Source organism: Eptatretus burgeri, chromosome 9, assembly GCF_056783735.1.
Source record: "Eptatretus burgeri isolate ZD-2024b chromosome 9, Ebu_testis_v1, whole genome shotgun sequence".
Classification (NCBI taxonomy): domain Eukaryota; kingdom Metazoa; phylum Chordata; class Myxini; order Myxiniformes; family Myxinidae; genus Eptatretus; species Eptatretus burgeri.
This window is the reverse complement of record NC_140969.1, coordinates 87,963,096-87,979,204: the sequence shown is the minus strand read 5'-3', so window position 1 is coordinate 87,979,204 and position 16,109 is coordinate 87,963,096. Positions and strand designations below refer to the sequence as shown.

Below are 16,109 nucleotides of genomic sequence, written 5' to 3'. Positions count from 1 at the left end.
ATCACACCTACCACTCTTCCTAACCCCTCAAATCTTGTACCTCCCCCCTATGCACTCCCTTCACTGTACAACTACCATGTCTCATCCCTCCTCTCTCCCCAGCTCTCCCATCGCCCTCCTGCCCCTTGGCCATACCTGCTCTCATTGCCTCCCCTCCCCCTCCAAGCTTCCCTCTCCCATTTCTCAAAAACTCCCCTCTCACCTTCTCCCCCCAAATCTCCCCCGTCACTCACCCTTTTCAAAGTTGCCCCCCCTCACATCCACAAAGCTACCTCCTTCCCCTGCCCTCTCTCTCTTCCATCTCATCACTCAACCTCCTGCAATCTTTAACTTCCCTCTTCCGCCTCTCTTTGTACTCCCCACTGTGCCTCATCCCATCACCACTGAGCCCTTTCTTCTCCTCATCCGGCCGTATCCCTGAGCTCTTCTACAATCCCCCACACTCTTTCAACAACTCTACCCACCACCCCCATTCCCTCCTCCCTTGTCCTACCCTCCACCTCCGCTCCCCGCCCCTGCACCCAAAGCCTCCTCCCCTCTCTCTTACTAACAGTATGGACCTCAAACATCCGGAGCCTTTGCTCAAACCTGACGGATCTTCCCATACAGGTTGCCACTGACAAACCAGACATAATCTGCTTAACAGAAACTTTCCTCCTTCAAGACATCTCTGACTCCCAAGTGTCTCTCCCTGGTTACTCCCTCCTCCGGTTTGATAGACCTGAGCCTCGTCCTGGTGGAGGTGTTGCTCTCTTCATCAAAGACTCTATTCCTCACTCCCCATGCACTGCCCTCACTCCCGCATGCCCCCAGGAATACCTCTGGCTACAGCTTCCCCTCCACACCCACCTCATGTTTTTCTGTGTTGTACCATCCACCAAACAGTGATGACTCCATTAACACCTCACGATCTGAAAACATGGACCAACTTCTATCCTCTCATCACAACTCTCTTCCTCGTATGTGGCGACTTCAATTGTCATCATGCCAGTTGGCTGAGTGTGGGTACCTCTCTCACCTGTCATGGCATTTTAGCAAAAGACTTCTGCGACTCATTGGGACTAACGCAACCTGTCAACTTCCTGACCTGGATCTCAACCAACGGGACTCCATCTTTTCTGGATCTGATTTTAACCAATTTCCATGAAAATATTTGCTGTTCTTCCTCCACTCCAATCGGTTCTTCTGACCACATGTTTGTCAAAGTGGACATCTCTCTGGCTGTTATCAGAGAACCACCTCACCGCCGTCGAGTCTGGCATTTCATTCAGGCTGACTGGCAGGGTCTCCAAGCAGCCATCAAACTTCTAGACTGGTCTCCCATCACTACTTTCTCTGACATCAACTCATCCTGGGAATTCTTTCAAAGAAACTTGCTCTCCCTCATGCACAGATTTATCCCCTCTCATCTTCAGTTGTCCTACCCTTCCTCCCACCCACGGTACACTGAAGCTTGTGGCGAGGCAGTTGTCCTGAAACAACTTGTCTTCGCCTCATGGAAAGCAAATCTAACTGAAGGTAATCTCAGTTCCTTCCACAAAACTTGGAAAAAGTGTGTATCTACCCTCAGGAGAGCCAGGAAACATCTTTATAATCTCAAGCCTGAACACTCAAACCTATCTCCTCCTCCAAATCCTGGGGGTATCCAGTTAAATCTGTTTCTGGTGTATGTTCCCCCTCCACCCCCCACCTTACCTTAAATGGCCACACAGCTGACACTGCATGTGAAAAGGCTGAATGCCAAAATTCCGGGTTTGATTCTAAATCTTGTATCCCAAACGCATCGTTTTCTGTACCCACCTTACCCAGTTGCACCGAGCTGTTCCTGGACTCTGTGTCCTTTTTTCCTGACAAAGTAGAGAGTTTGTTGTCAAACCTCGACTCTTGATTCTGTCACCGGTCCAGACGGCATCAGCCCACGTGTCCTAAAAACCTGCTCCTTGGCTCTTGCTCACCCTCTCTCTGTTCTATTCACCCTCTCATTTACTCAAGGTCATCTGGCATCTGCTTGGAAATCAGCAAACATTACCGCTCTGAACAAAACAGATCCTGCAACGACAGACCAATCAGCCTTCTCCCAATCATCAGCAAGGTTATGGAATCCATCATCGCTTCAGACATCAAATCCTTCCTCTTCTCCAACAGCTTGATTTCTGATCATCAATTTGGATTCAGACCAGGTCACTCAACCCAGGACGTGCTGCTTCTGCTTTCCCAACAATGGATGGAGGTCCTCAATGCCGGACCTGAAATCATTGCCATCTCCATTGACATATCGCGTGCTTTCAATACAGTCTGGCACCCTGCCATACTCACCAAACTATCTTCCTATGGTATCCAAGGATATCTCCACTCATGGCTCGCAGACTTCCTCTCCTGTCGCAGCCAACATGTGGCCCTTAATGGAGTTCTCTCATCCCCTCTTACTGTCCAGGCTGGAGTTCCTCAAGGCAGCATTCTGGGCCCGGTTCTTTTACTGGTTTTCATCAATAATCTCTCCGACTCTCGAGAAAATCCTCTTTATCTCTTTCCTGATGACTCCATCCTCTGCCGTACCATTTGTCATCCCTCAGATCGGCAAGCAGCAGCCTCTTCACTCTCTGCAGATCTTTATAAAATCACAAGCTGGTCCAACACGTGGAACATGTCTTTCAAGCTTGACAAATCTCACACTCTCACGATCTCCCTGAAAGGACTGTCTGGAGCCCCCCCCCCCAAAACCCCCTCTTTGACTTTCTCAACAATCCTCTTGAAGAAGTCCTTTCATTCAAGCTTCTGGGTCTCACTATCTACCATGATGATCTTTCCTGGGAAAGCCACATTTCCAAGCTGGCCTCCAAAGCCAGTTGCCGACTGGGCATCCTCCATCGTGCAAAGTCCTTCCTTGGCCCACCTGAGCTCCTGACCACGTACAAAGCTTTCATCCATAGCCTGATGGAGTACTGCTCACCCCGCTGGGCAGGTGCTCCTAACTCTCACCTTTCTCGGCTTCACGCTGTGGAAACCAAGGCATTTAGGATCATTGGTATCTCCTGTGATGAGGCTGAGTCTTTTGGTCTCTCACTCTCAATGCAGGCAGGTCGTTGGTCTTTCTGTCTTCTACAATCTCCTCACCGGCCTCATCCCCCCCTGCTCTGTCTGCGATATGTCCCCCCCCATATTTCCGCAGGGCGCTCACTATCTGCCAGAAAACCCCTTCTTGTAAAACTACCTCACCTTCACTTTTTCATTCCTCTATTTTCCCGCCTTTGGAAAAAACTCCCACACTCTCTTCAATCCCCCTCTTCATTCCAGGTCTTCAAAACAGCTGTTCAGCACCATCTCTTCTCTTTCCCCATCCAAATCCTCAATCTTTTCTACCCCTACTAATCCACCCCAAACCCACCTCCTTCAAATTCCCTGCTTTCTCTCCTGAAAGTCCCTGTAGTGCCCATCTTGTTTACCCTGTGTACCCCACCCCATCCCTCTCCCTTCCACAGATATCCTCATGTCTCTGTCCCCCACTATTTTGTGCTTTCCTCTCCTGCCCCTCTTTTCTCTTGCTCCCCTTGACATATATATATATATATATATATATATATATATATATATATATATATATATATATATATATATATATATATATGTTGTTGTTCATCTTTCGGCTGCTCCCGTTAGGGGTCGCCACAGCGGATCATCCGTTATGATCCGCATACTGATTTGGCACAGGTTTTACGCCGGATGCCCTTCCTGACGCAACCCTGATCGCCTCTTACGACACAGGGATCAGGATTTGGGTTTCGCCATGATTCCGGGCTGCTCTACACCCTGCCCAGTGCAGAGCCCCCGTCCTCAAGCGATCCTCCAACCCAAGCCTCCGAGTAGCCGGATTACAGGCGCACGCCACTACGCCCGGTATATATATATATATATATATATATATATATATATATATATATATATATATATACAGTCAAAGCTCGTTACTATGCCACCCGTCGGGACCGAGCAAAAGTGGCACAGTAGCGAGAGTGGCATAGTAACGAGATTTTGTAAAAACGGCCTTATTTTCTCAAGTTACCCATCTGTAGTTAATCTTTAGACAAAATTTATTCCAGCAAGTAAAAGGCACGACTGTTGTATAAGCTAAGCGAACGGAGAACATACACACACTAACAGAGTTCACACACTAACATATGGCATGGCGAGAAATTCACGACACACAAAGCTTTCAAGAATCGTCGGCTGGCGCATCATCTTTCGGCGGATCTCGTGCATCTCGTTGTCTAGCCGATCGCACGCTTGCATCACACCGGGCTTCCCGCTTCTCTGCTGCATGAACTTCCGGACGGTGCTACAAGCGCGCTGGGCTTCCTCGAACGGCACGATTTCCTCCTCGACAGTTACCTCGTCATCTTCACTTTCCACCGGCTCCTCACTGCACAGAATCTCCTCCGCAATCTCCTCCAGCGTGAAATACCCGCCAGTCGCGAGGCGCTCGTCGGCTTCGAGAAAGTCAGACAGCTCGATCTCCTCATTCTCGTGCATCTTTTCCTCGGCAGGCAGAGCTTCCCAGATGTCGGGCAGCTCCGCATCCTGTGGCTCAGTTTGGATCTCCTCTTGGATGAACTTGGCCTTCGCGAAACAGTTCCTGATCGTCGACTTGCCGACCTGCTCCCAAGCACGCCGGGCGACGTGTAGAGCGTCGAGCAACGTGAACTTGAACTCCTTTCCCTCATCTATGGCCTCAAGCCGGCGGCATAGCAGGAGCTTCTTGTAGTGGCGCTTGAGGTTCTCTATGATTCCCTGATCCATTGGTTGCGAATTGGCTGTCGTATTGGGTGGGAAGAAGACCAGTTGGATGTTGTTCAGCTCGAGCTCGGGAGGGTGGCCAGAGAAGTTATCGAGACAGACCAGCACTCTGCGTCCCTGCTGGCCGAGTCGTCCGTCCCACGCACGCAACATCTCCTCGAAAAGCTCCGCCGTCATCCACGCCTTCGAGTTCGCCTTGTACTTGACCGGGATCTCTTTGTTCTTGAAGGCACGGAGTTTCTTGGAATTGCCAATCACCAGAAGAGGGAACTTCTCGCTGCCGCTCATGTTTGCCCCAACCAGAAGAGTGATCCTTTGCTTGCTTTTCTTTCCTCCAGTACACCGCTCTCCCCTGAAAGCCATGGTCTTGTTCGGAAGCAGCTGCCAGAAGAGTCCAGTCTCGTCCAGGTTGAAGACGTCGTCTGCGGAGAACTGCCCGAGTAAGGGCCGGAGAACCTGTTGTTGCCACTCAAGAAGGGATTGCGAATCCACCGCTCCAGCTTCGCCCTGCACTGTCTTGAACGTGATGCCGTGGCGCTTCTTGAAATTGCCCAACCAACCGTCGCTCGCCATGAAGTCTGGGATGTGCATCAGCTCGGCCAGTTTCATCGCCTTCTCCTTGATCAGATCGCCGCTGACAGGCACATTCTGTCCTCTTGATCGCTTCAGCCACATGAGCACTCCCTCATCAAGCTTCGGGTCGTGAGCCTGCGTCAACTTCATGCGTTTCGATGGAAATCCAGCTTTGATTGCAGCCTCGATTGCATCCTTCTTGCTGAGAATGCCCTTCACGGTGGTTCTCTTTACTTCGACGCCCCATTTCTTGCTAATCTCCCTGGCCAACTTGGACTGATTCGGCTCCTTCTTCGCGGCATCGATGATCTCCTTCTTCTCCTTCAGCGTAAAGTCGGTTCGCTTGCGTTTCTGAGCTGATATTATGGGCTGAATTTGAAAAAAAATGATGTCACTGTTGTACGTGTGCCTGCGTGTCTGTGTGTGTGCTCGCGCTTTTTTGTGTCTCGTTGTGCGTGTTGTGATTGGCTTGTTGTGGCTGGCATCGGGGAGAAGAATCGCGTGTTTTGACACAGTCTGACTATGTGCGTACATATTGAGTTATGTTGTGCGCAGCTGGACTGTAGTTCGTCGCTTCGCCTTTGGACGTGAGTGTGATAATCGAGCACTGCGCAATACAGACTTTTTCACGACTCGTGCCTTTTAACAGTCACACAGTAGTGGCATGGTAGCGAGAGTAGGGGTGGCATAGTAAATTTATTTTGTATTGAATTTTGTCGGGACCGAGCAAAAGTGGTATAATAGCGAGAGTGGCATAGAAGCGAGGTGGCATAGTAACGAGCTTTGACTGTATATATATATATATATATATATATATATATATATATATATATATATATATATATATATATATATATATATATATATATATATATATATATATATATATATTGTTACGGCTGTGGAAATTCGCAGGACACCATAAAGGATTTCCCCAAGATCAGTTTTATCGATAAGTCTGTGTTCAGATAGATTTCCCCACCGTAGTCTTGTGGGTTTTATTCGTGTGATCAGGGCTGTGATTTTCGAATTTTGCTTTCGTTTTCACGTCACGTGACTTCAAAGTTTGCAAAAACTGCCATACCTTCAGGAGGCTATATATTTTTCTCACAGAGATGACCGTCACTCCCGCACGGGTGTATTTTATAGAATTCCCTCACTTTGTCTGCTTCATGTCCATCTTCCTCCAGTCTTTCAAAGTAACAGCCATATCAGGTCATCTGCAATCCCTACACTTCCTTTTTATTTTGTTCATACCTTTCAGTACTTTTCTATTCTCTGTTTTTCACCACAAAATGGCCACGATGACTTATCTGAGGTTCAACTACAAGTTGTCTGCATCCCTCTGATTATTTATTTATTTATTTGACTCTTTCCAACTTTGGACCCTTCTCCCTGTAACCATGTCTGATCAAGTTCCTTCCTGCAGGCATACAATGTTACCTTTGGGAATAATTACCAGTTGCTGTGCCTGGGATATTGCAGTTTGATTCCTTCCATCCATTGGGACCATACTCTGTGCAGAGCGTTGGTGCTGCCTAAGCAGTCTCCTTGGCTATTGGGCAAATCCTGGACGGGTCGCCACTCCGACACAGGATACCAGCAAGCTGGCACTCATTTTGCCGACCTCGGAAGGATGACAGGCAGAGTCAACCCCACCTGGTATTAACTCAACAGCCAAGGGGGATTTGAACTCAGGATCCTCGGATCCCAAGCACACCACCCCAACCGTTAAGCCATCACCAGGCATTTTGTTTGATTAGTACTTCTTAACAATATCCTTCATTGATACGTGAACCAATTAGAAGTGAAGAACTTGTGAATCCCAAGGTTTTCGAGAGATGGGTAAGACTTTGGCACCTGGAATATGAGAGATGAACCAGTGATATATGAAGGGTGCAGGAGCGGTCTGTGCCGCACTCCCACGAGTGAGAATTCTGTGTTGCGGTGAGCAGGCCACATTGTGTTTGGTGAAGCTTTGGCGGCGGGTTTGGGAGTCGATGGAACACATTGTTGGAATAAAGATTGGCGCCATGCTGCTGCTTACGTGATGTCGCCTCCACTTCGCCCAGATCCACGTACACCTGCCCGCCTCATGGACCTTTTGGCGAAGTGAGCTACATGACTAGACATCAAATGGTTAACACGTTACCCTGCCAATACTCCTCGTATGTCCAACTCTCTCTCACACACACATTACGGATGTGCTGCGATACCAAAATGCGCAAAATCTGCTGAACAGGCCCAGGCCTCACCTCGTTTGTGCTCCCTGTTTTGACTTGCCCATGAGCTGTTTGTCTTTTTTTTCCATCTTGCAGGCCTAATTAGCTTCCTCGACTTTTCTTAGGTTTCTCAATCTACCTTACATGTCTTTCTCTCCTCCATATTCATCTTGTATGTTTGCCTGACCTTGCTTCTAACCTTGCTCTTCGCCAAAGATTTTTTAATGGAATGCGTTTTTAACTCTCGCCTCCATTGGCTAGACTCCTCAATTTGGGCCTCACTTCATCTCAGTGTTGCCTATAATATCTAGCATGGTGCATTTCAGTCAGGTAGAACCCCTTGTGCACAGATAATGTCTCCAACATCAAACTTTGTTGAACTCATTCGATCTCCTCTTTTTTTTTTTTTCCCCCCTTCATGTTGGAAACCCTAACAGCGATGATCTGTCTCTGACAGCCACCGATAACTGCACCTTCACAGGAGAGCAGAAAGCACTTGGAAAGGATGATTTCTCAAAAATTCCAAATGGAGTAAATGGTCTGGAGGATCGTTTGTCCATCGTCTGGGAGAAAGGAGTGGTTTGTTGTTTTTTTTTTTCTTTTCTTCTCTTCTTGTGTTCACTCTATATGGTGTTCAAAGGTCTCGATTCACATCTCGCACATGTAATCAACAGGCCTTGGCAGTAGCTCCTCAACTTTCCCAAACTCCAAACTTCCCACTTTTCTCTTGTCTGTGGAACTGATTCACTTTGTCTGTGGCCTTGCCCTCTTCCCTCCAGTCCCGTAATGCTGCCCATCATCACCTCCTGTTGTCTCCTATTGTCTCCTATTTCCACTGTTGAGCTTTTCAACACTTGCTGACCCCCTGCACCCTTTTCTTTCCGCCCACTCCCCTTCATATCATCTGGTGTGTATTATATTATCTACCTATTGTGGTGGAAAATAACTCGATTTCCACACAATGGATCAGCATACAAAAGAGAATTTTTAATTTTGCACATACGGAGGAAGAACATTGAATGATTCAATGAAGCATTCAAATGATCCTCACGAACAAGTTGCCCAAAGCAAACCCTCCAATACTCGTTTGACATTGAAATCATGGGAGGGTGAGACATTTGGCAATTCAACTATGGGAAGCACTGATAGGCACAAGGTGAAAGTTTGCAGTGTTATAACTTTGAAGAAAGGATAACAAGTTTGGGGAGAAAAGGCAGAAAGAGAGGGTGGAGAGATACATGAGATCAGCAAGACCTAGGTTATTAGGGATACATGAGGTTACACCTCCCCAGCGCAACAATGCTACGCCACCCATCCCAGCACAAACAAACCACACCACCCCACCCCACCACAAACAAACCATGCCACCCACCCCAGTACAAACAAACCACACCACCCCACCCCAGTACAAACAAACCACACCACCCCACCCCACCACAAACAAACCACGCCACCCCACCCCAGCACAAACAAACCACGCCACCCATCCCAGCACAAACAAACCACACCACCCCACCCCACCACAAACAAACCATGCCACCCACCCCAGTACAAACAAACCACACCACCCCACCCCACCACAAACAAACCACGCCACCCCACCCCAGCACAAACAAACCACGCCACCCATCCCAGCACAAACAAACCACACCACCCCACCCAAGCACAAACAAACCACGCCACCCCACCCCACCACAAACAAACCATGCCACCCACCCCAGTACAAACAAATCACACCATCCCAGCACAAACAAACCACACCACCCCACCCCACCACAAACAAACCATGCCACCCACCCCAGTACAAACAAACCACACCACCCCACCCCACCACAAACAAACCACGCCACCCCACCCCAGCACAAACAAACCACGCCACCCATCCCAGCACAAACAAACCACACCACCCCACCCAAGCACAAACAAACCACGCCACCCCACCCCACCACAAACAAACCATGCCACCCACCCCAGTACAAACAAATCACACCACCCCACCCAAGCACAAACAAACCACGCCACCCCACCCCACCACAAACAAACCACGCCACCCTACCCCAGCACAAACAAACCACGCCACCCATCCCAGCACAAACAAACCACACCACCCCACCCCACCACAAACAAACCATGCCACCCACCCCAGTACAAACAAATCACACCACCCCAGCACAAACAAACCATGCCACCCACCCCAGCACAAACAAACCACACCACGCCACCACACCTCAGCACAAACAAACCACACCACCCCACCCAAGCACAACCAAACCACGCTACCCCACCCCAGCATAAACAAACCACGCCACCCCACCCCAGCGCAAACAAACCACACCACCCCACCCAAGCACAAACAAACCACGCCACCCCAGCACAAACAAACCACACCACCCCACCCAAGCACAAACAAACCACGCCACCCCACCACAAACAAACCATGCCACCCCAGCACAAACCAAGCACGCCACCCCACCACAAACAAACCACGCCACCCAAGCACAAACAAACCATGCCACCCCACCACAAACCAACCACACCACCCCACCACAAACAAACCATGCCACCCAAGCACAAACAAACCATGCCACCCCACCACAAACCAACCACGCCACCCCACCACAAACAAACCATGCCACCCAAGCACAAACAAACCATGCCACCCCACCACAAACCAACCACACCACCCCACCACAAACAAACCATGCCACCCAAGCACAAACAAACCACGCCACCCCACCACAAACAAACCACACCACCCCACCTTAGCACAAACAAACCATGCCACCCCAGCACAAACCAACCATGCCACCCCACCACAAACAAACCATGCCACCCAAGCACAAACAAACCACACCACCCCACCACAAACAAACCACACCACCTTAGCACAAACAAACCACGCCACCCCAGCACAAACCAACCACGCCACGCCACCCCACCACAAACGAACCACACCACCCCACCTTAGCACAAACAAACCATGCCACCTCAGCACAAACCAACCACGCCACCCCACACAGCACTTTTTTATTAGGGTGGCTTTTATTATGTTTAAAACAACAGGACTGGAGTTAGATTGATATCACTATCTGAGTAAACAGAGGCGAGTTAAGAATATAACTCGGCAAGCCAAAATAGAGTATGAGAAGGACAGGGCTAAGAATATTAAACATAATAACAAGGCTTTCTTTAAGTATATCAGGGGAAAAGAACAGGTTGGGATCAGTGTGGGCCAATTGAGGAACAGCACTGGGAGAGTTGTTCGTGAGGAAAGTGAGATGGCAGGCTTAATAAACAGGTACTTTTCTTCAACTTTTACACAAGAACAGTCAGGAGAATTCCCAATAGCTGAGAGTATCTATTGAGGAGGTGAGGAAGGATTTTACAGAAGATCCAGGTTGGAGTGGCAGAAGTAAAGGAACAGCGAGGTAATCCAAGAGTAGATAAGGCTCCGGGTCCAGATAATATGCACCTGAGAGTATTGATGGAGGTGGCAGAGCAGGTAAACGAGATGTTAACGGAAATTTTTCACTAGTTCACTGGAGTCAGGACAGGTACCGGAGGATTGGAGAGTAGCAAATGTAACACCTTTATTGAAGAAAGGATCCAGAGAATAATTGGGAAACTATAGACCAGTTAGTTTGACTTCAGTTGTGGGGAAGGTGTTGGAGACATTAATTAAGGACCAGATGAGAAACCATTTAAATATATACAAGCTAATCAAAGGTAGTTCATGTCTAACAAATCTTTTAGAGTTCTATGAAGCAGTGTCTGATTGGGTGGATGAGGAAAAGGAAGTGGATATAGTATATCTCGACTTTAAGAAGACATTTGAGAAGGTACCACATCGGAGGTTGTTTGCCAGTGAGGCTTGTGGAGTGGCTGGTCAGGTAACAAATTGGATTGCAAGCTGGCTTCGTGGTAGGAAGCAAAGAGTGGATGTGAGTGTGAGCATGTCTTGCTGGGAGGATGTAATTAGTGGGGTATCTTAGGGATCAGTACTTGGACCATTACTATTCATGATTTACATCAACGATTTGGATAGTGGGGTGAAGAGTAAGCTTTCCAAATTTGCAGATGACACAAAGCTTGGAGTTGAGGTGGATCACAGAGGGGGTGGTGATCAGTTACAGGAAAGTATTGATACTTGTATAGATTGGGCAAAAGATTGGCAGATGGAATTTAACCTGAGCAAGTGTAAGGTGTTTGGGGATGGTGAAGAACAATGAAAATAGAGATTACAGGATGCGAGGGGTAATTTTGGAGCGTGTCACACAGGAGAAGGAGCTGGGGGTGGTAATAGATACGGGAGGTAAGCAGGCAGCACTGTGCCAGGCAGCTTTAGGTGAAGCAAATAGGGGTTTAGGCTGTATAAGGAGGGGGATCAATTATAAATCAAAAGAGGTGGTGTTAACATTGTACAGGAATTTAGTGAGGGTCACATCTACAATATTGTTTGCAATTCTGGGCACCACAGTTCCGGAAGGACATAGATGCCATAGAGAGGGTTCAGCAAAGGGCTACTCGATTGATCGACAGCTATGAGGATCGGCTGAAGGAGGCAGGGCTTTATACACTAGAAAGGAGGTGGTTATGAGGAGATATGGAGATGTTTAAGATTATGAAAGGTGTAGATAAAATAAATGCAGATGAATTATTCAATGGAGTTGACAGTGCCAGAACCAGGGGCCGTAGCCTGAGAGTAAAGAAGAGGAGAGTTAAGACAGTAACAAGGCAGGGGACTTTTAGTCAGAGTGTAGTTAATGCATGGAATGGCCTCCCTGGAAAGGTAGTGGCAGCAGAAAAAGTTGATAAGTTTAAATTAGAATTAAATAGGGACCTGGAAGTTATGGAGATAGAGGGGTTTGGGGATGTTGATACGACTTTTAGGTAGTTTGAGCATTGATGGGTGGTTGTGTACATGAAAGGCATGTGATTGTGTGCATGTGTACAAAGTGTTGTTGGTGGGAATCTCATCATGGGGTGTTGTGTGGTTGATGTGTGTTGTTTAACCAAGCCCATGCCTCTTCCTCTGGGGTGGGGGGTGGGCGTAGGGGGGGGGGGTACAAAAACTACAACCCCCCTCCCACAAACACACAAATTTTTTATTAATTTAAAATAAAAAAATAATAATTTCATTTTCTTCTTTTTGTCTTGTGTTGATATATATTAGTGTGGTGATGATGTGGTGCAGGCATGATGGGCTGAATGGCCTCCACCTGTGTCTAATTTCCTTGTGTTTCCTTGTGAAACAAGACTGAATTATCCTCCTGCCAAGCAGCAATTTATTTCATGGGGATGTTGACAGCACGTTTTAGCCACCATGTCGTTATGCTTATGACCTTCCTATTTATATAGAGTTCAAGGCTCATAGAAGAACTCGAACCATTTTTTTTTTTAAATCCTCAGACAATTATCATGCATAACCTTGTGTGTCAGTCATCGTTTTGTGACTCATTTACATAACAATGCATCCTCCCTCCAAACCCCACCATCGGTGAACCCAAACGTAACAGTGTAGTGGCAAGATGGATGAGAACCGGTTTGTGGCAGTCACGAGTACCACAGCTGCCAAGATCTTCAACTTTTATCCACGTAAGGGAGTTATAGCAGTCGGATCAGATGCTGACATTGTCATATGGGACCCTCAGATGACACGGTGAGAATCGTTTGGGTAGTCGTTCTTAAACATGGAGATCATTTAAAATATGGCATCTGCATGAGGACAAGAGTTGGAGAGTAATATACTGTATTTATACATGTTGAATAATTTTTGTTTTACAGGGTCAAAGTCTCATTTAAGAGCTATCTTGCATGCAGACAGACATTAAACAACGCTAGACTTAGTTGAACATCAGACAAACTGAGGACGTAACTTCCTGGAGTGCTCTTAGTTCTAGTGATGCCATATTGTGACCTTGATTTTCTCTCCGCAGTCCGCACGGCAATTGTGGAGAAATCTCCCACACCCGATAGGATGTCAACCTATGGTGGTTTGTCTGCACTCTATCCTTTTTAAATGCTGAGCGTCCATCGATAAAGCAGCACGCACCATTTTAAAAGTCTTTAGAGTGACTTGACCAGCGTCGCAGTTGAAGCGTCGACCTCCCAGGCTCGGAGCGAATGCTGTAACCACAACACCACTATGTCCAGTGGAATTGTGATTGCATTTTAACCACAATACCACCATTTGAAGTGGATTTGCAGTCGTGGACTTTGTGTAAGATGGTTTCCAAATTGAAGACCACTCTGTGGTCAAAAACGCTGGACCCGAAATTTTGTCCACACGACAGCCATCGGTTGGATTTGCCATCTGTCTCCTTGAAAGATGTCTTTTCTCAACTGTCCAATTCTTTCATTTTCTTCTCACATCCTTTATCTGTCCTTTATCCCAATACACTTTGCACAGAATTGATAAGGATCCCAGTGACTCCCTTTATGATTCATTTGGCCTATGGAGAAGAGTGAACAAATTTGGACTGTTAGTGAAGGTTGGACCTATTTCCCTGTCCTGACCCTACTCCCTCCAGGATTTATTTATGCCTCAACTTTCCTCTCCCAAAATAATTTTTCTGTCCCCATCTTGAAAGTGAGGACATACATCTTTATGACTGTCAAATAGAGTGGGATAAAGGTGGATGTAATGACTCAAAATTGGGTGTTTTGTGATTTAAGGCTTATGGATGGGTTTGAGCAATCAACAAATGCAAGGAAAAGACATCAAGAGATGTCAATGCACTTTTACATGAATTACAATGACATTTGTAGACAATTGATGAATACTTGTGTAGTATTTGTGATTTGCCCTTAAGATCTCAATAGTAATATAAACCGAGACGGTTTCATGCTTTAGCAATGGCTGAAAAACCCTAAGTTTGCCAGAAATTGGATGAGGCTTATCCGAAATACCGCAGTGTGGATCGGGCATTCAAAATGTTCGCTTTTGTGCTCGGAACATGTTACAGAGAACTGTGATCAAACAACAGAGATGACTAGATCTTGTGGTTATCCGCCACAATTGAGAGAGGATGCCATCCCGATGATTAAATGGAAGAAACCGCCGTCGCTCGAAACTGTAACACCATCTCTACTCAGCTACCAGCACGTGTGCATGGACAATTTGAGCGGTGAATCAAACACCTGTTGCCATTGCTCACCAGTTACCATAAGAGCACCTGAAAATAATTTTCGATTATCAACACAACTTTTCCAAATAAAATGAGCCACCGTCTATTTGTAGTAGAGATAAAGTATGTATGTATGTATCATATACTCCTCCAAGAGGATTTGACTGAGGATGCTAATACTTTCAGCGTTCCTGACTCTACCATCCCCCCATCAATGATCACCCCCACAATACCCACCACCATTCCACACCCCCCCAACCATCAACTATACCCCCACCACCATCCCACACCCCCCCTTCCACCATCAATCATCACCCCCATAATACCCACCACCATCCCACACACCCCCTCACCATCAACCATCACCCCCATAATACCCACCACCAACCCACACCCCCCTCCACCATCAACCATCACCTCCACAATACCCACCACCATCCCACCCCCTTCCACCATTTAATCATCACCCCCATAATACCCACCACCACCCCACCCCCTCCCCATCAACCATCACCCCCATAATATCCACCATCAACCCACCCCCCCTCCACTATCCTCCACTATCAACCATCACCCCCATTCTACCCACTACCATTCCACACACCTCCCTCCATCCTCCTCCCCCCTGCACAATCTCCCATCCACTGGGGAGGGACATCAACCCCTCACGGACATGATGGTGGGACGCGGCACGGACATAAATGGCGTCCAAGAAAAGTATGAAACAGTACGATCCCATAACATATATATGGGTAGAGATTAGAGATTGTAAAAACAGTAAGATACTGGTAGGATGTTCTTTTAAGGCTCCAGGTGTGAAGGAAGGAGGAAAGAGGAATGCATGAAGAATTCAAAAGGGCATGTGGTAAGGGAAGAGTATTGATTGTGGGGGATTTTATTTATTTATCTTGCCAGAGATAGATTTGAGTGCAGGAACAGGGAAAGGAAAGAGCAGATGATTTCCTAGTTTTAGTCCAAGATTGCCTTTTAACCCAGTTTGTAGATAAGCCCACGAGGGGGAGTGCAGTGTTAGACCTCCTTTTAAGTAATGATCCCGAGGAGGTGGAGGTTGGGGAGCATTTTGGAGCAAGTGACCATAACATTGTTTGTGCAAAGACCCTGTTTTGTGTTAGAGTTCAGGAATAGTAGGGTAAGACTATTGGATTTCAGGAAGGCAAACCTTGAGGATATGAGGAGAGAGTTGGGTGATGTGGATTGGGAGACTCAAACAACAGGACAATCAGCATCAGAGAAATGGAAAACCTTCAAGGAGAAAATGTGCAGAGTGTGTACATTCCAATGAGGTGTAAAACTAGAAGTAGAAAGAGTCCAGGGTGGTTGAGCAGTGATATAAGGAATGCTATTAAGGAGAAGCAGAAGGCATTTATTAGGTTTA

At 47.2% G+C, this 16,109-nt stretch overlaps 1 protein-coding gene across 3 annotated transcripts in view; it reads left to right on the top strand.

Annotated features, from left to right (window-relative positions):
* DPYS (dihydropyrimidinase) overlaps nt 1-16,109 on the top strand; it is a 51,434-nt gene that overhangs the window by 15,285 nt on the left and 20,040 nt on the right. For all 3 annotated transcript variants that reach the window (XM_085896000.1, XM_085896001.1, XM_085895999.1), the window contains 3 exons: nt 7,320-7,476; nt 8,024-8,165; nt 13,103-13,245. In XM_085896000.1, coding sequence (XP_085752126.1) covers nt 7,320-7,476; nt 8,024-8,165; nt 13,103-13,245 — 442 coding nt within the window. The remainder of the gene's footprint in view (nt 1-7,319; nt 7,477-8,023; nt 8,166-13,102; nt 13,246-16,109) is intronic.